At 40.0% G+C, this 25,943-nt stretch overlaps 1 protein-coding gene across 8 annotated transcripts in view; it reads left to right on the top strand.

Annotated features, from left to right (window-relative positions):
• LOC135934208 (dual specificity calcium/calmodulin-dependent 3',5'-cyclic nucleotide phosphodiesterase 1-like) overlaps positions 1-25,943 on the top strand; it is a 158,245-nt gene that overhangs the window by 39,286 nt on the left and 93,016 nt on the right. For 2 of the 8 annotated variants that reach the window (XM_065475792.1, XM_065475790.1), the window contains exon 1: positions 20,485-20,729. The exons of the other annotated variants lie outside the window; for them this stretch is intronic. In XM_065475792.1, the coding sequence (XP_065331864.1) occupies positions 20,642-20,729 (88 nt within the window). In that variant the 5' untranslated portion in view covers positions 20,485-20,641. Of the gene's footprint in view, positions 1-20,484; positions 20,730-25,943 lie in introns of those variants that run through there. 8 annotated transcript variants of the gene reach the window in all.

The following is a 25,943-nucleotide window of genomic DNA, read 5'->3' as shown; positions in this document are numbered from 1 at the left end:
ATCCGTTTTATTCGCTAGTTTTAGAAGATTTTGCTTCGCACTCATTTCTATCCAGTTCAAAATCTGCGCCTGTCACACATGTATTCAATCAGAATCTTTCATTTTCATCTCTCAGCTAGACATGGACAGTGCTCTCAACAACAAACCAGTTGCAGACTGGTTTGTTGCATGCAGACTGATTTTGCATGCAGACTGATTTTGCAAACACAAAAGCCGCTTGTGCCGAACTGCCGCAAATAATCAGCTTTGAGCTAGCAACAAAGGCAGTAGCAGATTAGTGCTTAATAATGCATGTGACGCGCCGACTGGATTAATTGTCACCAAGCGGACGGCCGAGCGGTGGGTGAGGCGGTCGTGGCACGCCATCGCGAATTACAAAGGCGATTGCCGGCGAAAAAGCACGCACACTGTCCCGCGGGACGCTTTGCACAGCACAATCTGGCCCGATCAATTGCTCCACCGGGTGCGTAGCGTAATGAGATGACAGGTTTATGCTTGTCGCCGTCCAGACGAATCAATAAGTCCAGCTGAAAACGCGCCGTCTGATTTCTATGAAAAGCCTCTGCCAGCGCACACGTGTGTGTGATGCATCACCGAGATCAACGAGCAAGAGTTTGCCTGGAGAAGTCCTCGGCGCATGCAAAATCCGAAAAGTTGTGCTGGGATAAAATAGGATGAAAAGTTTTTCCAGAATTATTTCCAGTTGTCTTTTTATTTTTCCTTTCGTATGTAATAGACGTAATAGATGTGATCCTGAGAGTAAATGTTTGAATTCGAAATTGGGAAGTAAATGTGACTGGATCACACGCGGCATGCTCAAGCAAGTGTAGAAAGGGAAATCGATCGCGGCAAACGAGACGCCTCTATTTAGCAATAAAATTCCCACCGGGCCTATCGTCTTGCCTGCGCGAGAGGCTAGTTATGCAATCCGGCGATCAGGGACGTCGCGCGGGTTGCCGAACCCGGCCGCTCGGTGAAATGAGAGACGAGCAGGAATTCCGCTGGCAATAAGAAGCGGTGGAAGGAAGGAAGGCGGCGGCAGCAGCAGCGCCGACGGCTTCTTAACAATGGGTCTAAAGTGGCTGCTCGCCATTATCGTCGAGATGCACCCACACGGCCTATTTTCCGCGTGCTGACGACTTGAGTGATGGATGGGTATGCAGCCAGTCCACCCGCACCAATCGGCCATGGGGGCTGCTTATCGGACACGCAGTTGCGGCCCCCATTGTCATTTGTTGCGCCCAACACGGCGAGTGAAAATTTGCATTCAGCCACTCAGCTCGCGCTGGCGAGATTAAAGCGCTCTTCGGACGCGATGGACCAATCCGGCAGCCTCGGATTAGACGTGCTGATATCTGCCATGTGCGCCTTTGATACCCGCACTCTGATGATACTGCTGCAGGGCTTTGCTCGACTGGAAACTTTTCAGTGTAAATTACTAGCTTAGCTGCAACTAGTTGAGCCTTTAACAAAGCTTTATGGTGGCAAATGTGGCTACTATCGGGTCCAGTATAAATCTTCGCATTATATATGGGAAAAGTTCATCAGGGATGGAAACATGTCGTTCTTTTCAATTAGACCAGCCATTAAAAAGCAAAAATATTTTAATTTTCAATCATATTTTCATTTTTTAGCCGGGCCAAGATTAAGTATTGTCAGTCCGTGCCGCTTCGCTATGCACTCTCCATTTTTACGCCTTTTAGAAAAAATAAAAAAGGTGAAAATTAACATCTTGCTTTATCTGCCAGTTTTTTCCAGTCTATATTTATAAATTAACAACGATTATTTACAGTTAATTAAAAAAATAAATTTCGTTAATTTTGTGTTGTTTATTCACAAAAACAAGTTTTTGAAATATAATGTTCAAACGACGAAAGCCAGGGAGAAATCTCTCTTTCAAGTGGAAATTAATCCTCACATGTAGAAGACTGTCATTCAATCAGAGTTTGAAATTAATAAAGCCATATTAGATACATGCAAATTTCTAACACCAAAGCCTGAGGGACAAATGTGCAACATACATTTTCTTTTGTGTAATAGGCTCGTGGAACTAATTGCGAATTCCGAGATCATTGCCTGCGTAAACTAGTTGTGTGGGTTTGTGGTCTGCATGCAGCACACGTAGCCAGCACCCACGAAGCACACCTCGAGCTGCTCTCTCGGCTAATTACACACACAAACTGCTAATTTATCTGGGCTGGCGGCGCGGTGTGCTTCATACATCTCTCGTAGGGACGCTCGGACACCGAAAATTTGCCGCCGGAGCATTTCATTAAAATTCATGAAAGATTAATCAAGAGTCCGCAGGCAGGCCGAAAATAACGTGTAGGTGCGGGTGGGCAGACAAGCCGAAGCCGCAAAATGAGAATTAACCAGCTCTGCTTGTACAGCGCAAAAGAAACCGAGGAAAATTCCGTTCTCACTTCTCTGGCTTCCCGACCATGATTTCTTGTGACTTTCACACTCACACCTAAATCAATTTGACACACCACAGATTTCCCTGCTGAGATTAATATTTAAATCTTTCAATTTGATTAAGTGAGGCAATTTGAAATTATCGAATTTAGAATAGTTGGATTATTCCTACAAATCTAATAGTGGAAATATGCCAATTTTAATCTGTAAAATGCACTTTACCTCATTTAAATTTATTCTATTTATTATGATCAATGAAAAATACACTGGACGTATTACAACAAAAAATACACTAATACGGTTTTGAACGTTGCTTACTTAGCAAAGACCAAAATACATGATTGCTATAAAAATGATGAAAGAAAGTTGCTATATTCAATACTTGTCAATGACAGCTTCAAAAAGTGACAAGGAAATGTCTATTGCAGAAGAGAAATAAGAATATTGCTGTGGATAAATCCTATTAGCCAGCCTGAAATTAAAAACATTGAATGTCATCCAGAGCATCAAGCCTTTGATTTAAAAACCCTTTTCTCTCTTTCTGCTTTTCTGTACAACAGTTTCAATCAAAGAGTTGGTAAAAAAAAATGCTGAGCTGTTGCACGTATAGTTAATTTCCTGAACTTAACATACGGCCACAAAAGGAAAGGGAATAACGAATAACTTAAATGATTTAAACGTCATCTATCCGGTCCTGGTGAAAAATCGAGCAGAGAAAGGCCGAAAGCACCGTCAATGTCGAGCGTCCTCTTGGCTGACCAGATCACCCACTTCCCGCGGCCATTGTGCGGGCCGAGGGTTGCTGTGGGAAAATTTGCGATTGCGTCAGCCATCCAGAGAGTGAACGAACGAGCAAGCGAGCGCCGGCCCGGCGGAGGGCGTGTGTCCAACAAAAGAATAATGGGGTGCACAAGTGTGAGCGGGACGACGACTGTCTCTGCTGCGTCTTCTTATTATTTCGCTGGGCTCGCTAGTAATAACAAGTGCTTAGTCGAGTAATACTCAACCTTCTTTCCCCGCTCGCACACATTCCCATGCGCTCACGCTCGCACACACACACGAGATTGTGCACTCGACGTGCGGGCCTTTGCCTTCCAAAAATAGCCGGGCGCGTCAATTTTTCCCCTTTTTCGCACTCGTCGAGCGTGCGACTGTGGAATGATTATTTGCTTGTTTTTTGCGAGTGACGGTGAAAAGCCACTTTAGTGTTTTATTGCGACGACCGTGCCTGTCTGTCCATCCGTCCGTCGCTGCTTGGGATTTGTTTTGCCCTCCAAGAGAGCCACTACGAATTGTGCACTTGAGGCTCTCGCTGGAAAGAAATAACAATTTTTTTTAGGGAAGGACGACGTGGCAAAAAAATACACAGAGCGCCGCATGAAAGCTGAGGGGCAGTTATAAGCCCTCCGTGTGTCTTTTACAATTTTACAATTAAATTAAATGCATCACGGAGACACACTCATTTTCATAATGACGCTTAAAAATCGAAACCTTTTCTGCCAGAGATTAGCAGCAGCTGCAACAGAGAGACAAAAGACGAAGGAAAGGCAGCGAGTAGCTTTAATGGAACGAGTCGGCTGACTGAGCCGCTTGTGAGAAAGGATGCGGCAGACATGTATGTAACGTTACTTACTTGACTGCTGCTGTGTGTTTTCGCTGTAACACAAGTTGTTAGACGCTCAACCGCCCGCAGAGCAGTAATCTGCTCATTGAGTCAGTGGGGGGCGCTTTCATAAAATATTTTGAGTCAATTCAGAGACACACGCACAAAACCGTCATTCAGAGTCGTGTGCCTTTGAAACGAGGCCCCAGCGTGCTGTGGAAACGTATACGATGTGCAATTTATAAATATGACGGTACAAATGCAGGCCTTGTTCCAAACGTGGAGCAGGCTGGAGGACACCACGTGCTTATAAAGCCCTGAACTGCCGGCTAGTTTTCAATGCGGATCACGATTGCGTGATTGGGATAAGAATGTGTCTGGCAGGCGCTTTGAATTTATTCTGAAATTATTAGAATCCCCCATAAAAACCTAATATTAAATTTTTAAAACAAAACTTTATCTTCATTCATGGCCCGCATCACATTTAAAGTTCTTTGTTAGCAACTATTGGTCTATTTTTGCCTAAACGAAGTAATTCTCTCAGATAAATTTTATTATATCATGGTCCAGACTTCGTAACCTTTTTTCCTTTTGTGTGAATAACCAAATTCTTGCTGTGCGTAATTTTAGCTGCTTGGTGTAATAAGTCATAATATAATTATAGTGGGGTTAGAAAGAACCAGCAAAAATTAATAAAATCTTACAATGACTTTTTTAGTCTGCTTAGGTCACTTATTTCTAACACCAGTAATGTACTGTATGAGTTATTCTAATTAAATGAGTTGTAGTCTCGTTTGAAAAAAATTGACAGAAGGAAGAGGCAAAGTATCCATCAATCATAATTAGAGAGCTTTATACTAATGTGATCATGAGCATTTCAAGTTAAAACAAATAATAATAATAATAAATAGAAATCTTACCCTTACCTGTATAGTTGTGTGCGGGAAAACTTCTTTCATTAACTAGGTTTTTAGTTCATACCTCCTAAACCCGCTGTTCATTTCGAGAAGTTCATCCGCTTCATTCTGACCCTATGCAAGCTGTTCTTTGAACGGAATAGGGCTCTACAAGTCGCATTTAAATAATATAGGCAGGCTGTTAATTACTTTTTTAAAATTAAACACACGCGCGCACGCTCGGCAGTCTTTGTTCCATGCCGAGGAGTGGTGCAGCATTTTCAACTCAGTGGCGGCGGCGGCGTTTCCATTCCTTTGTTGCGAGCAAACAATGTGTAAATTATTTTTGCTGGTTCGTGTGTGGTGTGCGAACAATGGGCGGAAAGGGAGGAAATCGCAAAGGAGAGAAGAAAAGAAATGAAACGCGTGCACGGTGCCGGCATAACTTCATTAGCACGCCGACGCTCCATCATAATTAGAACAATTTCTTCAGCTTGGTCGCATAATTATTTCTTCCTGGAGTTCCGTGTGTTTTTCTTCTTCCAAATTAAGTGGAGGGAAACCATTACACCGGATTAATCTTGCCGGCGGTATGGGAGGTTGCGAGCAGAGTGGGAGGAGAACCCTTTCCTTGCCGACTCTCCCGCAGCGCCTAATTTGTCTTATTTCGTAATTAGCAATTCCCGAGTTCATCCTGCACTTGAAGGGGAAACAAAATAGCCTTTTAGAGGCCAGAATTTCTGAAAGACTACAAATCGAAATTGTTCACTTGAATCTCAGACCACGTTCAGCAATGTTTCAATGTTTCTCATACTTTACAACAACGACAGCACCGTAAATTCCCACCCATATAATGTAATTTTTTTAAAGAAATATTTTTATTGTGAAAGCTACAGAAGTTAATTTAATTTGATTTTAATTATTTTGTCCCACGCCAGGGCTGAGCACGAGCACCGAGTTAACCACAGACCAAATCTATTTAACACTACTTAAAAATATTTCACAAGCTATTGAAATCATTGCTGTGGGACTTGCGTTAGTTGCATTTTTAAATGAAGCGTGCATCGCTAACAATAAGAGTAAAAATGTAATCTTCATTCTCGACGCGACACTCGCCACTCGGTGATGTTATCAATATTAAACGCCTCGCGGCATAATTCGCACTTTCGCTGCCGCCGTGCTAAAACTCTCACATCTCCGTGGCTACAGGGACTGCATAATTGTGTGAAACTGGCGAGAACGGCGGATTACTTAAGTCGGCCCGCTCGTGAATAATTCAATTTTTGACCCGGCTGATGAGGGCAGGTTGCTGAATTAGATGCTGCACCTTCACGAGAACAAAGTCTGCTCTGCAGCTCCGCAGGCGTTAGCATCGAGCGGTGACACATTCTTTTGATTAAATTTTTATGAAGTGCCCTCGTCCGCAACTCAAATTGGAGTCGACTCTGCGTGTGTCTCGGCATTTGAGAGGAGGCAGGTCGTAAAACGGACGGGTATCTCGTCTTTCTCTAGATGTTGCTTGGTAACGCGACGGAAATTTATGGTCCAACGACTCACTAAGATCATGCCTGTAATGTTCCTCTTTCTTTTGAAAGATGTGCCTAAATTGCCTTTTTCACGTCAATTTCACCTGATTAACCAAATGTAACAAGCGATTTCAAGATCATTGTTGCTCTCTGGAATATTTCTTCGTTTTGATAGGAATTTATTTCATGATGAATAAAAAATGACAGGGATGATGAGTAATAATTTTCTCCCTAATTATCTAAGTATTGAACAAAAAATATTCATTATTTTGCTGGCTCACGGCCTAAAAGAGTGCTGCAGTGTAATCTTTTTAGCCATATCAAATTTTGAAAAATGAATAAAAATGTATTGGGGTAAGAAAGGCCCTGGCATTCCATCAACCATCCCATAATTAACAATTATGTTTGAAATTTTGTCGGCTCCTCAAACTTTGGTAAAGTATCCAACAATTATTATGAACAATATAACAGCGAAATAAGAGAAGAAAATATTATTGCATTGCATCTCCGGCCTAGATTTCTAGAGAAAAATTGTGTTGCGAAAAATATAACATTCAAAAGTGTTTCTTAGATTCATTTTTCTTGCAAAGTGAAGCTTCAAAACTGCAAAACTTGAAACTAATTTTAGTGTTATTCGTCTAGTGAGTTTAATAATAAAACATTCCAACTATATGATGAAAATATTATTACGCCCCTCATACAAAAGTTTTTTAATGTTCATTCGAGACAGTTTAAAGCTGTAGACTAGTTGAGTGTAGCCTTCGAGCCTCCTCTGAACTAAACTTGTCAGAACTTCCAAAGCACATCTGCCTGCATGCATTATTTGACAAGATCCTAATTCATACTCATCTTAAGTCTCACTAGAGCTATACATCATGTACCAAAATAGGATATAAGCAAGGCCCACAAGGTGCTGTAGAAAGTGTGAATAATTCGGCAGGGGTAATAAACTATTGATATGCAACGGGACTCGGATTGTGCTTCACTTCGCTGACGTCACACTCGCGGCGCTTTTTCCCAGTTAAATTGAGCATCGTCAGCGACGACCGACAAAAGAGAGAGAGAGAGAGAGAGAGAGAGAGAGAGAGAGAGCACATCGGTAGAGGCCAACTAATATAACGTTGAGGACGATAAAGTCGTTAGCACCCTAGCTCCACCCCCTCCCCCCGATGCGGACCACCAAATTGGATAACTTTGTGTCGGCGAACAAACCACCTGCTGCTGAGCATGTGTGCGTCGGTACAGCCAGGTATACACACTATACTATTTTCTTATATACTCCTTTCTCGCAGCACTGCAATTTATTAGCACGTCGGTTTGTGTATCTCGTACCTTAAATTATACAGAGGAGAGCTTCTCCCGTCTGTTCCGCCCGCCGAAGAGATACGCGCGGCACCCAGCAAATAATTGAGTGGATACGCGCACGTCTGACGCACAATTTACTCTCTGCCACTGCCAGATTAGATTTGTGGAAGATTGGGATGCAGAGGTTGCTTCCACTGGAATGGAGTTCACCACGAGGAGAGGGACAAACGTAAACAACTTTTCACAGTTCAAATTTCGTAAATGAAAAATTTACAAAGGGTTGTATTAAATCTAGACATTTTTTTAGATGTAAAACGAAGTAAAAGTACCATTAAAAAGTATTTTTCATAATGACGTTAACAAAACAAATCCACTTGTGGACGTTGCCGTTCCACTTCGTTTTTGAAAGGTATTTTGTTGATGAAAACAGAGGCGAACATTACAGAGCGTCAAAATTAAGTTTGGGAAAGGACCTCTTGTTTTATTTACGGCTAGTGGATTTCAGACTGAAACAAAGTGTTGGAACAAAGCGACCCATCCAGCTCTCGCCCCGCACGTCCTCGCAAAATACAAAAGGTAGTGTTGCGGTTTTCCGCAACGAAGTATGTACAAAAGCTCTAAAGGTGAAGGGGTAAATCACAGGTGGGAATCTTGCATCGAAACATATTATAATCAATTAACTCAAATTGCTTCTTCAGTTTTTAATCTGGCATTTTTAAATGAATTTTCAGAACTCAGGAAATAAACATATAAATTATAATTTTGTACGTTTGGACAAATGAGGCATGTTGGGCAAACGTAGAAACATTCAGGGAAAATTATTTAATCCATTGGTTACTTTTGACATTTGATTTAAGAATTGTAACATACCAGTTAATACAACTGTTCCCAATAAGTTTCAAAGATCACATAAATATTCAAACGCTTTGCCTAACAATGAAATAATACAATTTTACTCAGTGAAATGTTATTTTACCCTTGCACCGCGTTTTTGCCTGCTTCGGCGGGAAAATATTTTAGCTAGGTGCCTATTTGCGTCCAATCTCCCCTGGCAAAGCGGCTGACAATGAGGGAAGGGGACTACCGCTCGAAAGCCTTTGTGCTGGCTGCTTTTTTCAAACCTCAGTCAGCAGCTCGCCTTCAAATTTCTGCTGCTGATCCGTGCAAATCCTGCGCGCCCACTCGCCGCCTTATTTCCTCCCCTGAGGCTGCTCCACTGGCGTGCTCATCACCCGGTTAAGGAAAATCCATACGGGCCCATTTCGCCGCGTCGTCTGATCACTCTTCTTCTTCTTCTTTTTCGGTCGCGTGCGTATGTGTATACCCAAGGAAGGAAGAAGGAAGAAGCCTTTATGAAGCTCTCTCGTCGCCACTTTTTCCTCAAGCGACCGCGAACGAGCGGCCAGACGCGCACTTTTTGTCCCCACAGTTTTGCACGTTGGGCCCCAGAGAAGACACCTGAGTAAAAAGTTGGTTGGCTCGAGCCGCGCTTGAACAAGCAAAAAATATACGAATAACTTTCTCGCCTGAATTGCCGCAGAAACGGTTCACTACCTACGATCTAAACGAGTGCCGGTCTGTTATTTCAGTACAGTGGTTAACTTTTTTATCGCCACGATTTTTTGCAGGTAACAAGACCGGTTTGTTATTTATCAATGGTGGAATTCCGATTAAATTTTTATCCTGGAAACGCAATTTCCAGATTTTCCATGAAATATAAGCGATTGCTTCAGTTCACTTTAAATTTGATGTGGCTAAAATGGCCCAAATTGTACTATACTGTCCCCTTTAACATTCCACAGCAGCTTTCAGCTAGAGTGATAAATGCATATTTTTTTAATTTGTAAGGTGAACTTCTCCGCTTTTCGCTTCTACAATCAACAAAACTGACCTTAATGAAGTAATTGTTGGTTGGGTTTGAAATAGTTCCACAAGTGCAATCAACGAACTGGTTTCAGCCCTGAATACACGGTCTAATTGCAATTTTGCATCGCAGCCAACGGAGCAGAGCACACTATATGCAGTTGGAATCAATAATCGTACGCCAAACAGTGTACTTGTGAGCACATTACGCTGAACTGGATGTATACGTGTGCTGGAAATCAGTTGTGTGCTGAAACGTTGTTCGTGTTCAGACTGCAGCTGCAGGTCAATTTATCCGTTCAACGCAATTACCATTCGCAGCTCAAACGCAGTCGCGCGATCATCGCAATTGGAGCCTCAGGCGCTCCAGACTTCAGTTTCATTCAATCTAATCTATTCAATCAAAGCGAATTACACCGCATTGAATCAAGAAAAGGATTGTGTTCCAGTGAGCTGGAAAGTTTATGGTAAATCGATGTCAATAAAATGTATCTTCTTTTTGCAAACTTTCTAGCTATCAGTAAAAAACCGGGCCAGTGGCAGAGTGTTTGCAATGCTTGCTTTGCTATACCTTAAAAATGCACAATCGGCATGAGTTCTGAGTTCTAGCCTCGTTGGATGTTCAAAAAGTCGTGCTTGTAGGCGGATTGACTATTCAGACTAGCCTATTTGAATCCGAGAGATATGGAGTAAAATCTGCATTGATTCACCGTCGGCAGATATCCAACCTTTCCTGCCGGGCATCCCGAGACTCGATTGCACGGCGTTTCAATCTAAGTCCTCGGTGGCGAAGCTATCTGCAATTATTGATGGTCATGCAAATGGATGCATATCGATCAAGCGGCAATGCGAGATTTGCGGTAGCACGCCATACCTTTTGATGGCAATAATTTTTTTTCAAAAAAGTAGGCATTGCATACAATTTTTTATGTTTTTTTTTTAAATCGGTGAGGGTTGCTTCAAGAATCAAGATTTGTGGGTTGCTTTAAGGACAGAATACCATCCTTGAGATTGATTTTCTTGTTTTGTTAGTTTTTCCGGGTTATAGTCATCAATTTTTGAACAATCTAAAGTTCATCTCAACAATTGGATTAGTCAGAGTGTCTGAATTTTTTTTCTCCCGTTTAATAAGGTGGAGATTTCAAAAACCAAGGAAGCGATTAGTTTTGTTTGCAAGCCATAAATTCACGTGTTAAAAAAATTTTGCGATCATCTCTCCAATGAATTTTTACGTATTATAAAACAATATATAGGAGGGCCATATTTTTACTGGTTTTATTCTAACAGCTTTGCATATATAATTGTCCTCACAATGATGGGCTTAAGTTAATTTCTCATATTATTTTCAAGTCATTGCATATGTATTTATCGTATTTATACTACCATAAATCAAATATTGTTTTTATATTATAAGAACGTCATAATGTTAATTTATTAATGTCATCATTTAAATGTGGCTTAAAAATCTTCTCCCGTCTTAATATATTTTTTTATAATTGAGTATTTAGGGTCGAAAACTGTAAACGATTTACGTATATAGTTATCACGTTAAGCACAAGCAACTTCAATTACAAACAGTAAATTGGATTTCACGAGTTTCCAATTATCTGAGTTCATGTGTGGTTTAAGGAAATGTCAAACGGAATCAAATGCTATATACAGCTAACAATTAGTGATATAGAACGAGTAATGAAGTTAGTGTGGTTGCTTTGAGAGACTATAACCACACAGTAAATTGAGATTAGATCTTTCAATGGGCCCGTAAATTTCAATTTCATTGTTTTTTGTAGAAGGAACGCATGTCCCAAAATATTATCTGGATGCGTGTAAAAGCTCACAATCAATCCTACGTTAATTTTTCCTCTTGCGCGATCGATTCTCCAATTTGAAAAACATTTGCGTATTCGACATGCACTCTGTAAGGAGTATCACTCCTGTAAACATGCCTCGCTTTTTTAACGTCCTGGAGGCAGTCGCGGCCGGCTTAGTCATCAATATATTCTCACGTTTGTGAAGTTGCGTGGCCTAAAGTAGCGCAGAGAACAAAAGGAGTACGTTGCGGCGCGCGAGCAGAAAGGCCCTTGCTCTCGTGTATTGTCCCAGCGTTTGAGTGATGAACGGCGACCGTGAGTGTTCGCGGCCCCTGCAGGTAAAACGAGATGCGACCCGCATGACACTCATGCGTGGAATCGCAAGGTGCGCCTGCAGTAATTGCACGCAAACGCAAACCTTCTGTCACATTAAGCAGTGTATGAGCGTTTTACACTCACAATCAGACGATTAACGCAGCGATGCACTGTGCAAATTCCGTTGGTCTAGTTACAATGCAGAACTAACTATTTTTGTAAATAAAATTTAATCCTTCAATTATGAACTAATGGTTGAGATTTCACTCCTTCTCTTTTTGTGCTCGTGAATCTGTAGGCAATAATTATAACGTAATACAAATGACGGATGATGGCTGAGTAAAAATAATTGAATGGAGGATAAATATTATTCTTTTCTTTATGGATCTCTTTTTTAAAATATTTCTACAATTTATTATGATAAGCCGATTACCCCGGATTTAAGTGCAGAAATTGGAAGAACTAAAAAATAAGGGGATAGTGTGTTGAAACTTCTCTTTAAGTCTTGAAATGGCCTCAAAATCGATAGTCTACATGCCCACCGTGCATCACAGAAAGGCGAACAGGAGAGCTTGAATGTAACTTCAAAAGAATTCATTCTATTATTAACTAGAAAATTGATGGTCTCGCCAGCAGCTCTTTTCTCTGGGCATTTTTCGCATTTTCCTGCACGAATTTTACTGCTGCAGCAAGATGACCAGTTGCAGACTTTGCGAAGGCTCTTTATTTGCACTGGCAAGACCCGTGCACGGGCAAGCCAAGTTGATTATTTTCCAGTTCAACACAATGCAGCCCACTCAACGAGGCGTGCAACATCAAAAGCTTTGATCTCGGCCATGTTGATGTGATGTATATACGCATTGTGTGCGAGTATGTGTGGGTGTGTGTCCGCGTGCTCCTGCTGCCGGCGCCACGCATGACCGCACACAATGGAGCCGTCCACTGGAGCAGTCCTTATTCTTCGACAGAGCACTGGGAAAAGAACTGGTTCAGCGTGATATTGTTAAGTCTCCTTAATTCCACAGAGGTGTTTTCGTTGAAATTATGTCTGAAAAGACTGAAATAAATTCCACACACACTCTCATTTGCGAGTTTGCACAACCCATAATGTGGGAAAAACTCTAATAAAATTGCTTTCGCAAATAGAAAAAATGCTAATGCTTTTAAATGTTGAATAAATTATTATTTTTTACAGAATTTGTTTACCTAGTAGAACATTTTCCATTAAAATTCATTATTATATATGATCTCTGAAATTCTCATGATTGAGATGAAGGAGAAGAGTTCCACTATGCTTGTTCCCGTTTGTGCTCTCTAGTGAAATGATTGATCCCCAATTAATTGCTTTTACACGACCAGTAACAAATAATGGTTTTTCGTTTTTTCACAATTATCCCCCTCCGTCATCGAGCTCAATTTCGCGTGTGAAGCAGGATGAGTGTTTGAGATAAAACTCGGCAGATGGTGTAGCAGTCTTTTCCGTGGCCCTATTATGCTGGTAGTTTTTCCGTTCTCTCTTAGATTATTCGCTTTTAAGAGAGTCAAACACGGTGAAAACATTATGTATATTTTTAAATATTTAAAAATAGACTCGCGTGTACGAATCTGCTATTGCTTATTTCACTTATTTCTAAAAGGTTCGTTTATAAATAACTCTCAGTAGCTCTCATCCAAGCTTTTACGAGGTGTGCTCATTATAATTTTTAATGAAGATCTGTATATTATCTTTATCTATGTACCGTGATACTCTGGAAAGAAAAGTAACTATGCACCTATATTGATTAAAATAATTTTCCAGTGGCTACTCCCACCGGCGAACAAATAGGCATAACAGGCTATTAAAGTGAAAAAAAATTGTCAAAGAAAATTATTATCTCACGCTCCCTTACTGTACAGTAGCTGTTTCGGCTCCTCAGACCTCATCAGCAATACTTAAACTTCAATATAAAATTCATCACCTCAAGAATTTTAAAATCAGCGATCGTTGAAAACGTCTTCCTACGTTCATCTCTGAGTGCACATGGAAAAAGATAAACGAGCAACGAAATTGACAACTCCCCCTCAACTAAAATATTCCTGTGATAGAAATTCCTCTTGCAAACATTTAATTAACTAAGCCAAAAATTTCATCCTTTCTTATGTTAGCTATTTTCAAAACTGCTCCCAACATCATGAAAATAATTTTAGAAGGTAGTATGTATAGAAATTTCGTGTTCCTGTTTGAAGGCTTCCCTCAATGCACTTACTGAATTGATGTTTAAAACTCATTGGGTATTATACATCTATGAAACATCAATCAATTCATTAGCTTCTATAACTTATTGTCAGACAGCTTACAAAAGTGTACTTACAAATTTAATCTCAATCACCAAGACGTATAACGACTAGCAGAAACAAGACTTGAAAAAATCATTATCTATGCGCTCATCGCGCTCATGAAAACACCACAAATTACTCTTGAATGATTTAAATTGTCCGCAATAAAAGAGAAATGCTTTAATTTTGTGTTGCAAATAAACTACTCTAAATTTTGTTTTTTTCACGTCGCTTTTTTTTTAAATTCAGAAAATTCATGATTAAAGCTGTCTCAAAATTGTTTTTCCATTTTTCTCTTATTCGATTTGAGAACGGGTAGAGAACTATTGAACATATATCCATCTTATTTACAATCTTTTGAAATAGATTTTTCTCTCTGGCGTGAAACAGAAATACTGAGTTGAGCCCAACATGGCGTTGCAATAACGAAAGCTCGCACCTCGGAGAATCAAATGACATTTTGTTGGTTGGTCTTTTCCCTGTGGAGCGTAGCAAAACAAAATTGGACCAGTTTGCGGCCAGGGGAGTGGAATTAAATGGTGCTACGTCATTCCAATAATAACGTATCACGCTGCTGCTTCCATTTCTCTTTTATTCTCTCGCGAGCGCGTTCGCTGGTTTGTGAGTGTGAATTATTTGGTCCGTGAATTTCTCTCGCCCGCTTCAAAAGCGCGCGTTTTTGTTTTGTTTCGCAAATAAAGCAGCGCGTGTGGCAAATTAGAGAGCTCGTTCGTGGGTTTCATTTTTCGTGCCTCATTTTTGTTATTTCTTCTGCGGGCCTGGCCCGGCTTCGCTTTATTCAAATTATCAACCATGCAGATTGCAAACTGTTGTTTTTTGTGATTCCTGCTCGAAGATCTGGAGGATTCATTCCCAAATTTTGTTAGGAGTTTTGGCGAACCAGTTTTTGACATCAAGTTTCCTGACAAAGACAAGTGGTTGGAAAAATGCTTCACAATTATCTCCTATTTTATTTGTACTCTGTTCTCAATATATTCGAGCTAACATTTGTGAGTTAATCAATAGATGAAATACTGTTTGTTTTATATTTTGAATTATATATAAAGAGGGGGATTTACGTGCATTTTAATTAAGTTGCAAACCAGAACAAGACAAGTATTTTCGTTGATATTTGTCAAAGTATTAGGTTGCAAATTGCTATAACATGTGATTTTATTGTGATTCTAGGTAAGCTCCTGAAATCCAATCTCCTCAAAAAAGGACTCGATTGACTGTTCACTGATAAAGTAAGGTTTGCTTGCTCAGCAACTCCGTTTACAGTTTATGCACAAAGACATTCAACCCCGGGAATTAAATTTATGGCCACTATACTCAACCAGCTTCCTACTGTTTCCCGTTGGGTGCTGGGTAAACAAGAATGACAACAAACGGCTTCTGAATGTGCACAAGCAATTTCCATTCACGTGTCAACATTCAATTTGTAACCGCACTGGAGGTGCTCACTAACGCGAGCCTTCATTGCTGTATCGCAACTCCTCTTGAGCTAATCGGCCAGGGCACGAAACAAGACTCCCTGGATGGGCACTTGGGGGGTTGCGCCCGCGACGGAGCAGGTCCAGCGCCTCTGTGGGTGGGCGAGCGATGATGCTGGAGCTGCCGAAACCCGCAGCTACTTGTGCGTGCGACTCTCTCTCTCTCTCTCTCTCTCTCTCTCTCTCTCTCTCTCTCTCTCTCTCTCTCTCTCTCTCTTGCTCTCTTGCTCTCTCTCCACTCACTTTGAGTGCTTCTCTTTTGAATGAGCGAAATTCGCTACATTTGTTAAAACGAGCAGAAATTGCCGTATGATAATTTCGTCCTTTAAGGCGAATTACGGCACTGACGGCAGAAAGGCGAAAAAAGAGACGGCATTTGCAGTCAGCTCATTTCATTAGTGCCACATTCCACTTCGATTATGACTGCATTGATGCCTCGCGACACAGAGTTATAAGGTGAGTGAGTGATAATCATTGCTTAGTTAAGCTCAGATGTCACGAATAAGCTCGACTTCAGTTGCATTGCTTTGGATGGAATTTACAAAATTACTTGAATTTATCTAAAAATTTCCAACTCTTTGAGCACCTAACAATTTGAAGTTTATTATGAATCCATCAAAGTGCACAACCATAACAAAATTATCTAGCGTACTAAAATTTGTTTTTTTTTTACATTTTAAGAATAATCACTATGCAATAAACACAATTTGAAGCGAATTGTTAAGATCCATAATTAAAAAATGGAAATGATTTCAAAATAATTATTTTGATCGTTCTGCAAAATGATACTCAAGTAATAATGACATTTAGTTATTGTTATATATAACTTTGGATAAAATTGAAAAAAATTTACAATGGATTAGGGGTTTACGAGCAGCCAGAAAAGCAATAACAACTTAATTCCCAGAACACACAATTTTCGCATTAAACTAAAGCCAGTCGAAAAGTCTGCTAACTGCATTTGCGAATTAACGTCCATTGTATGAGAGCCATAAATTTGATTAATGACATCCATTAAAATTTGCGCTGCTATAATTTTGGGCGTCGCGTGCCGCGCAATCAATACGCTTATTAACAATTAGCATGTTCCACCGCATAAATTAATCTCGCAATTCGGAGTAGCAACAGCAGAGGTGAGAGTGGAATTTGGCGCAGTTTGCTCTGCCGGTTGCGTTCATAAAATTTGCAGGCGCCACAGTCTATTTACCGAACAAATTTACCCTTGTTTGCGCCTTTGGGGTATGAATTTTGGATGTGCAGACAGAGACAACGTCTATGTTTGAAGTGTACGCTACGTTTGCTTTCAGTTTTGGGATCCCGTAATCAAATGTAAAGAGCAAGCAGAGCGATAATCACTCGTCATCTAGGGAGGGATACCTATGGTTTATCCAGTTCACTTGTGTGCGTGTGCGGGTGAAACAAAACCTATCCACCTATATAACTCGCTAGAAACTCAGATAACTGAACGAACAGAAGACTTTGAAATAACGTAGTGAAATATCTTCGTGCATCTCTGTAAAGTATTTTTAAGCATACCAAGTTTATAGAGTGTTTCCATCTTCAAACTTAATTTTGCAAAATTAAGTTTGCAATCATAAAAAACAATTTTCTAAATAAGTACTTGTAAATTGTAATGTTGGATTTGTATACATGTTTAACACAAAACGGTATAAAGAAGGCCACTCAATATTTAAAAAATGATTTTCTGAGGAACAACAAAGAATACATTAAAGGTTCAAAATGCACAATCCCACTATAATTTCAAATTTTTTAAAGTAATGGACAAAAAATGCTTTATTAATCAACATCCACTCCGAAAATGAAATCAATAAAATTTAGTTTGATTAGATTTGATGAAACGTATAAAGACGTTGGTAATCACTTCTTTGATGGCTGGTCCATTTTTAGTAATCAATCGAAAAATCCGATATCCTGAAAGAATTTTAAATCCGATACATATTTATTATAATATGAATCCAAAACTGCATGGTTGAATATCAGTTTCGCAATTTTACCCTTCCGTTCGGAAAACGAGAGTGGAGATCATACGTGCATGCGGAGATTGCGTCGTGTTTTTTGACAAGGACAGCAGATCCGTCTGTCAAAAGAGCTGGAGGAAATGAAATTTCTTGCGAACTGTTCAGCCAGAGCCTCTTCAAATCGCGCAGAGCAGGCTTTTTTAAACGAGGAAAAAGAGCAGTGAGGAAAGACATTAAAACGCTCACGGATTACTTTGTGCAAGCAAATTCAATCAATTACCTGTCGAGAGAGCCAAAGAGGGGGTGTGTCTCAATTATTAATGCATCAAGTGGCTGCTACTTGTGTTGCACGCTAAGCTCATTTGCATGTGTAATTTTGATGCTCAACAGAAGCTCAGAATAAATACTAGTGTTCAGTATTATTTGACCTCACATAGTCAACACGAAATAACAAAATCAAGTGAATTACTAAATATATAACTTTATAAATGTGAACCGAGAAATAACTTTTAATTTAAGATATGAGTCAGTCACAAAAATGAACTCTCAAACAGAACAGGTTAAAATTGTCTTTCTGGAATTATCACGGCGAGGTGCAATTGCATTTTTTTCCAAATCTGTAACATGACCGAAACTAAATACCGTGTAATGAAAGTTTCCCCACTCGTATATTTCAGCCAGCGGAAAGAAAAATGACGGCGTGTTTCCGTCGCAAAAGCCATCCAGTCACACTGTGTGTTCGTTTGTTAGGCAAGGAAGCTCACGAGTAGGCCGGCAAATAGACTTCTTGATCCCGCGCATAGTTAAAGGTGCACGGCAGTCAAATGGCCGCGCGGCGGCTGCTCGGGTCATAAATTTTAATTGCACGCGGTTGCGAGGAGGCAATGAAAACTTTTGCCATTCTTTTTCATCTGTGCTGTGTACGCGTCACAACGCAGCAACGGGAAACCACGTCTCGCGGTTTAATTGAATATCGAGCAGGCTGCGGTTTCCTCTCGTGCGGCGCGTGTTTCCCTTCGTCGCTATATGGCGTTGGGAAGCTATTTCGGCTGGGCCTAAATATTATCTTTCGAACAGACGCTCGTTCCGCAGGTAATGAGGCTGCCGCTTAAGTCACCGGTGCGCCGACGTCCATCGTCAAATTACGAGCTGCTCACACGAACGTACAACCGTCGGCAAAGACCTCTGACAATGAAGTGTGCGAAAGCCGGTCGTTAACTTGAAGGCCGCGCTTTTCCGTACTTTCTTTGCGGCTGCTATGCAATAGATTTCCTCTAAAAATCTAAATTAGTAAATTTGTCAACTAGAAACTTAAATTATTAAATTAATAAGCTTTTAGCTTTTGATGTAGATATGTACAGCTTTACTCAGCATATTCATTCATAACAAATCAACGGGATTATATTATACTTTCTTCCTTAATATGGAAGTTTGAAGATAGACTCCATTATACCTGAATTAACCTACATTTGAAGTACTCACAAGTTTGTTACACTATTTAGTTAAATTTACTTCTATTATACTGTGCAAGTCTATCAAGCTCTGCAAACTCGTCTAACTCTCTTATAGTGCATCTCACAATCAGGCAATTTACGACTGGAAATTCATTGGCCTAAAACTGAATGGATAGAATTCCATACTGACACAATGTTTTCTTAAAATTTGAAGCTGATAAATGAACAATTAAAACAGATCATTAAGCAACCAGCAGTTTAAAGCTGAGTGGATACTTTAATAGAAATTTATTTTCTCTCAGATAATGCAATAAAATCTCTTTAGCTGAATATATAAGATGACGTGTATATTTTCAGTTTGAACAATATTAAATCCCATTAATTGACTTTGCCAAGTGAGGAAAACAGTGCAAAATCCGTGTTAAGACTATTAATTAAAATAGCAAGCAGCAATTGGCACAATCTCTTCTATACAATAATTCCAGATCCAAGGGATTCAATTTATGTTTTGGATTAAATTTTCCCCCTGAAGGGGTGGAGGGGTATGTTAAAATTTAATATTTTTGAACTATATAGAGCATAAAAAAGTAGTTACGAAGAAAAACATCGTTCTAAATTATTCATCCTAAACGGAATATTTATTTAGTATTGGGATTCGCCAAAAAGGTTCTACTTGCAACATCAATTAATTGTATGGAAAATTTATTCAAATTAAGTTTAATAGAGGAATTCTACTTCAATGGCTAAAATGTGTACCATTAAAACAATGCAGTTATTAGAAGTGCTTGAAAAAAATATCAACGACAAAATGAATTTTATTTCACAATAACAGAAATTCATTTAATTGAATATCAGTAGTTAAAACCACTTTAATTCCGATATAAAATACCATACACACTTTTGAAAATACTCATTTTGAGAATGACTCCTAGATGCAGCAATATTGTGTCAGTAACCATCTTTTGACAGCTTCTAGCATTTTATTTTGATCATAGCCAGCATTAATTGTCACTGGAAAAATTGTTACTGCATAAATTACCACAATTATTAGCAAAATTTAAATATTAACTGTATAAAAGGTCTTATTAAAAGGTCTTATGGCGATGATTAATTAATACGATGATTTTGGCAGTGGGCCTAAAAGAGGCGAGGATGGAATGGTTCAACAATAAAGCTGTCACATGCTGACGCAATTTAGAAAGTGACAAGTAGTGCTGCGGCGGCAGGCGTCGATCGCGAAAAGGCGTGCGTGCCGAAGTAGTGACGAGCCGCACGCGGATTCATTTGGGGCCAAAAGCCCAATTTGGAGCTGGTCCTCTCGTCCGCGGCTCGCATACTAACGAGGCCGCGGGAATAATAAAAACCGACACTCGCGAATTCGAAATGAGAAACTCGCGAGTGAGACCGCCGCGTGTCTGTCGCGGGGCGGGGGGTAGGGGCGCCGGAGGGGCCGCCTGGAGGCGTTTGCCGCCCCTCCGCGGGGCCGGCCGACGGACGAGCAGCTCTAGTCGTGCTCGACCGGCAGGCCGACGCTGAATTCGGGCCTCGAAAGACTTGACTCTTGTCGACGCGTGCTTGTCGCGAGGCGTGAATTTTTTTTTCATTGATAATATCCGCGGAGGCGGCGGAGGCGGTGGAATTGAAAAGAGGACTAATCGGCTTAGCATGGAGCGCGCTAAGAACGCAGCCAAGACGCTGAGCAAAACGCCCAGCTCGTGCACCATCCAGATCGACGGCGCCACCTACACAATCGGTAAGAGCATGAAAAGCGATTTAAAAAATACATCCCGCATAATTTAAGTCCAAGTATTTTGTAAGGTCAATTAACAGATTAAATATTTAATATCTATATGACTAATCACGTAGGAACAATAGTTATTGTACGTCGAACGGAAAATGAAAAGATACGAAATGATCGTTAATGTAGTCCTTATTATATTGATTGATTGTTGCAATACAAATTTATTTTCTCTTTTATATATTGACATTGCAAGAATATACAAGTATATTTAAAAAACATGACGCATGCTCAACAAACAAGGTGAAATTTGGGTAAAATTTTTGGCTCGCGTGATTGCTATTGCGGTTTGAGATCGCAAGACAAAGATAGGAAGACCTTGGTTTCATCACAACGTTTCCTAGAATTTTAAAGAGAAACAATACAATCTGAGCGAGGATAATTTAATGTATTTAATTTTCTAGCACAAAAACTTTCGAAAGTGTTTTTAGATAATAAATAATATTGATATTTGATATATAGATATATCATTATAATTGATGCCAGTAAATTTATATGTAATTGCTGGACTAAAATTTTTCAACTGCTTTGGTTTTAAATTGATGCACTCAAGATATCTTCTCGTCACGTTCTAACTGCTTGTCAAAACTTGAAATTATGAAAAAAAAATAAACAGCATCAATTTTATCGTGATTTTTGCCCATATTAATTTTTATTAACGTCAAACTAAGTCAACATATGCAAAACAAACAAGAAAAGTCCATCAATTAGGGCGTCATGGCCCTGATACCTTGCTGTACCCTGATCTGTGTTATACCTATATCATATAATTAATTAAGTGAAAATAACCTTTAAACCTACAATAATTGTGTATATACAGAAAGCACTGCATTTGAATCAATCGCTTTGCTGCAGTAGGAAGAAAGTTTGAAGAGCAGCCAACTGCTAACGCATTAATCGATTAACCTTTGCAGGGCTATGGAAGAGGATGACTGTGGGTGGTTTGGAGAATTAATTGTTTTTGGGCTGGAATTTCTCGTTAACAATCGCGAGCGATAAGATAAAAACGCGCGCCTCTTAACAGCATTGATTATTGAGCTTTGGAAATGCTTCTATTGATTGATTCCCTTTTGGCCTCACCAAGGAATTTTTACATTGATTCATGCGAACAGGACAAAAAATAAACTATTTATTTGACACTTTGAAAGTCCGGTGAACATTTTGAAAAAATCAAGAGCCCGCATTGATAAAACATATTTGACCGGCTGAAAGTGAAATACTGCTGTCTGTGTAAATACGCGGACAGCAAACAAGCATATTAATTTGCGAATGTGTGTATTCGTTTGGACGTGACGTAATTCAGATTTCCATAATGGCAGAAAAGTTTGCACTGAACAAGCAATCAGCTGCAACTCTTTTGGAGTGCCGCTGGTCATTACTAAAGTGGGTTAACATCCTCGATTCGCGCAATTGGTTGTTTGTCGTCGTTTGAAATTATTGCAGACTCGTAAACGCCCGTTTCGCGGCCGCTCGAGAGATGCATCAGGAAAGAATGAATGGAAACACCGAGTGAGATATCCTGAAGAGCACGAGTAGAAAAAAATTGACAAACGATTGCGTGGAGAGCAGCGTATAAAAACGCAATCTTTGGAATTGGCAACGCGTACTCCGGTTCTTTATTGGTTGCCGAGCGGCGTTTATTGACCGGGTTTCGAGCCGTAAAATAAAATTGAAGCTGGACTCCCTTTTATTTTGCGGAAATTGCGCTTCAGTCAGTTCAAACTGAGGTAGAATTTGAATTTTTACAATTTTAATTCAAAGTCGAGTACGCACAGGCAAATACATATTTCATATTTGCTTCTCTCACACACCTCGCGAGAGATTTGAATATTTAGGATGCTTTCACTTTGTGCCAATGAGAGAGTGATAAAAAATCCACACACCACTCTCCCTTGAAGAGGGATCGAAATATTATTCAGCGCCTGTGAGTTGCACAAACGCACATCCAAACGATATGAACATATTACTAATACCTGGGGTCGTGCAAAAAGTATTGTGCTTCAACTAATTTTATATACACACATACGCTGATCATAATTTTTTGTTTTAATGCAGACACATTCATCCATATTATATATAAAATTTGTCAGATAAATCTCTCTAATTTGCAAGTTTTTTTTCATATGGCAATTAATTTAAAATATGACTGTTCAAACACGGTGTTTGTTATGGTTGATGTGTGTCACTGCATAAAGCTCATGAACTTTTTGCATGTTCAATGTGGACACCGTCATGAACAGGCAGATGTTTCAAAACTAATTCGCATAAAAGCATATATATTGATTAAATAATGACAAGAATGTTTTGTCTAAATTCGCGCCACAAATACTTTATCAACTCTCAATATTATCTCCGCTGGATGCTTCTCACAACAAGAGCTATCGGCCAGCTCGTATTCCCTATTGCACCCATAATCCTACAAGCTCCAAGGTGTACCGTAGCGCACTAATTTAACCCACATTACGAAAGTACAATGCAACCAGAGTCTAGACTTACCTAGCTCCTAGGCTTGCATGAACAATATCCAATTCCTAGCAGCTACAAACAGTTTGAAGTGTGTCTTGATATCTCATAAATTAAAGAGTTATGTTTTCATCATGCTAAAATTTAATGTTTGTCCAACATATCTACATCCTAACGATAGAGAGACCCTTGAATATTAACTAGTGCTATTTGGTGCGATTTTTTGAACCGGCAACCATAATAATTCATCAACTTCTCCGTGTCTTTCATCTTTACTTATTTTCATGTCTGGTTAATATAAAAATATGAGAATAAACCCAGGCCTAGCTGTCTGACTTGACATGTAATACAATTTCCTCGTTTCTTCATTAAAAAAAGGTAGCGCACCTGATAGAAGTGTCAATTTTTCACGACCCCGCGTCGCACGCGACTCAGGCCTCTCTTTTCGGTTCTATCCGCATTTTTCCTCGAGAGGCCTCTTATTTCGCCGCTCACGCGCGGATATTTACAATTCAAAAGAGTCGGCGCCTGCTCATACATATTCAATCATTAGATTTTCGCGGCGCCTATATCGCTGGCTCTCATTGTGCTCATCAGTGCAGCGCGCGCGCGGCTCGGGCGTGCGTACCTGGCAGGCGGCGCGTAATCTCCAGCGCCCGCGTCAGACGCCTTTTATTATTAATACGTGCGCCGGCGGAAACTTTACGAGGGACGGACGAGGCAATATTGCGCTCGGCAGTTTATCTGCCAACGACACGCTGTAAAATATTGTTGCCTTCTATTAACCCGTTTGCCTCTGTGTGAGCGCCGAATAAAAATAAACGCTCACCGCAGTTTCTAAATACAGGCGGACCCGAGACTGTGGTGCCCGTTTTCCAGCAGAAAATTATGAATGACAATCTGCTGGCCGAGCGACGCACTCACTTTTGTATACTCCAAGCTCAAGCTGAGGTAAAAGGAGTGAAAATGGCTTGAAATTATGGTCGAGCTTTACTGTGCTTTTCTTGCAATGATATAAGACAAAGAAATAAATACACACACACACAAGTTTTATTCTTAAATTTAGGGGGGAAAACTAGATTGCTCTAATCTGCAAGGAACATTAACTCTGGACGATTAGCTAATATTGAAAATTCTATGGGGAAAAATTAAATAGCACGTTCTAATACTGTGCGGCAGCTGTTTCGTCCCCGTAGGCTTCATCAGCAGTACTTATAGTCCAAAACCAAATTCATAACCACAGCATTAGCTGCAGAGAATTCTGAATCAGCGATCGTTGAAAACGTCCGGCTTTACTGATTAGATATTTCCACCATGGAATTTTCACTACTAGCTAAACATCTAGAATTAATTTTCCTCACAGAGTAGAGCCATTAAGCTTTTCTTAAATTTAATTAAAAAATGTTGTTATGCCCAAAGTTTGTTACATTTCGGCTTGATGAACTGTGATTTTTTTAGCCCCAAAGCATCCCTGTTTACTCTTCAAAGTAGTCTGTGTTTTATTCCCATCCATAATTTACTTTAAGAGAAAAAAATAAAACGCTGAACTGGTCCTCTTTCAGCAAAAATAGGAAGAATTTCCTTTTTTCATTGTATCGCTATTTTAAGTAACTAAACACAGCAATTTGATATTATGCTGCAACAGAGTAATTCTTAATTCGTATAAATTAAATAAATCCCCCCATTTTTAGGATTCAAACTTCAAGGGCATTCGTAATCATGAAAACTTACCCACTCTAATTTATTTTTCAATAGCAGAAATAAAATTCAGACATAACGATTAATTTAGATTATTTTACAATGGCTACTCAACAAGGAATAGAAGGCGGATGAGTCCAAAGATTGTAAAAATAAATAATCTATTCTCATTGGCTTGTGTCAGGTTCTTTTGAGTTAATAAATAGCATGATTATTCATGTTTTTAGTCGATAAGTTACTGAATAAATTCTCAACGATTTTTTCTAACATTTACTAGTTTTTAGTCCATTAATTTCATGATAAAAATTAATTTAGCTATTCCGTTTTGAGAAAATGCTTGACCTACAATAAACCATACTGCAAGTCAGCCCTTTAACTGTGGTCGTTTCAGACCAACCTGTACGGGAAAAAATGCGTGTACCTGAGCCTGGAGTGTGGCTGCAGGTGATTAACCGGCTAATTGCTAATAATGTTGCGGCCGGCAGCTGCCACCGCAGGCTTTGTTTTACGCTGGTTGCTCGTCGCACCGATTTTTTGCGCTTTTACGACGCCGGCGGTGGCGCGAGAAACGTGGGTCCCGGGTCGCCAGCCCCGCCGGCCGGGCGGGCAATTTGCGTGTCTCGTGTTGCGCCCTGGGATTATCCGCCGTGCTAATTAATTTTTGGAGCGTCGCTCTCTCTCCGTGATTAGATGTTTATAATTAACGCCCGACGAGCAACCTGGCAGGTATTCCGCAAATCCGTGGTGCAAGTGCGTGCCTCGCAGCCAGCGTAGGCTGATTAATTTCAAAGCGGTTTTGATGCCACTTTCAAACGAGTCATCCACGGTCAATTATCCCCTTATCCCCTTTAGCAGCTTTGGAGATCTTTCGGGATCATTTACGATGCACAGTTTCGCGGTAACACCTATGGTTTGAATTTCAGCCAGCGCATGCCAATATGCTAAAAATTTTGCATGTTTTAAATGTAATATTAACAGTCTGCAGAAATTATCGTACTTAAGTACTGT

The sequence above is a fragment of the Cloeon dipterum genome, chromosome 1 (genome assembly GCF_949628265.1).
Source record: "Cloeon dipterum chromosome 1, ieCloDipt1.1, whole genome shotgun sequence".
NCBI classification, from domain to species: Eukaryota; Metazoa; Arthropoda; class Insecta; order Ephemeroptera; family Baetidae; genus Cloeon; species Cloeon dipterum.
The sequence above is the reverse complement of the archived record's forward strand: the minus strand, read 5'-3'. Positions and strand labels throughout refer to the sequence as shown.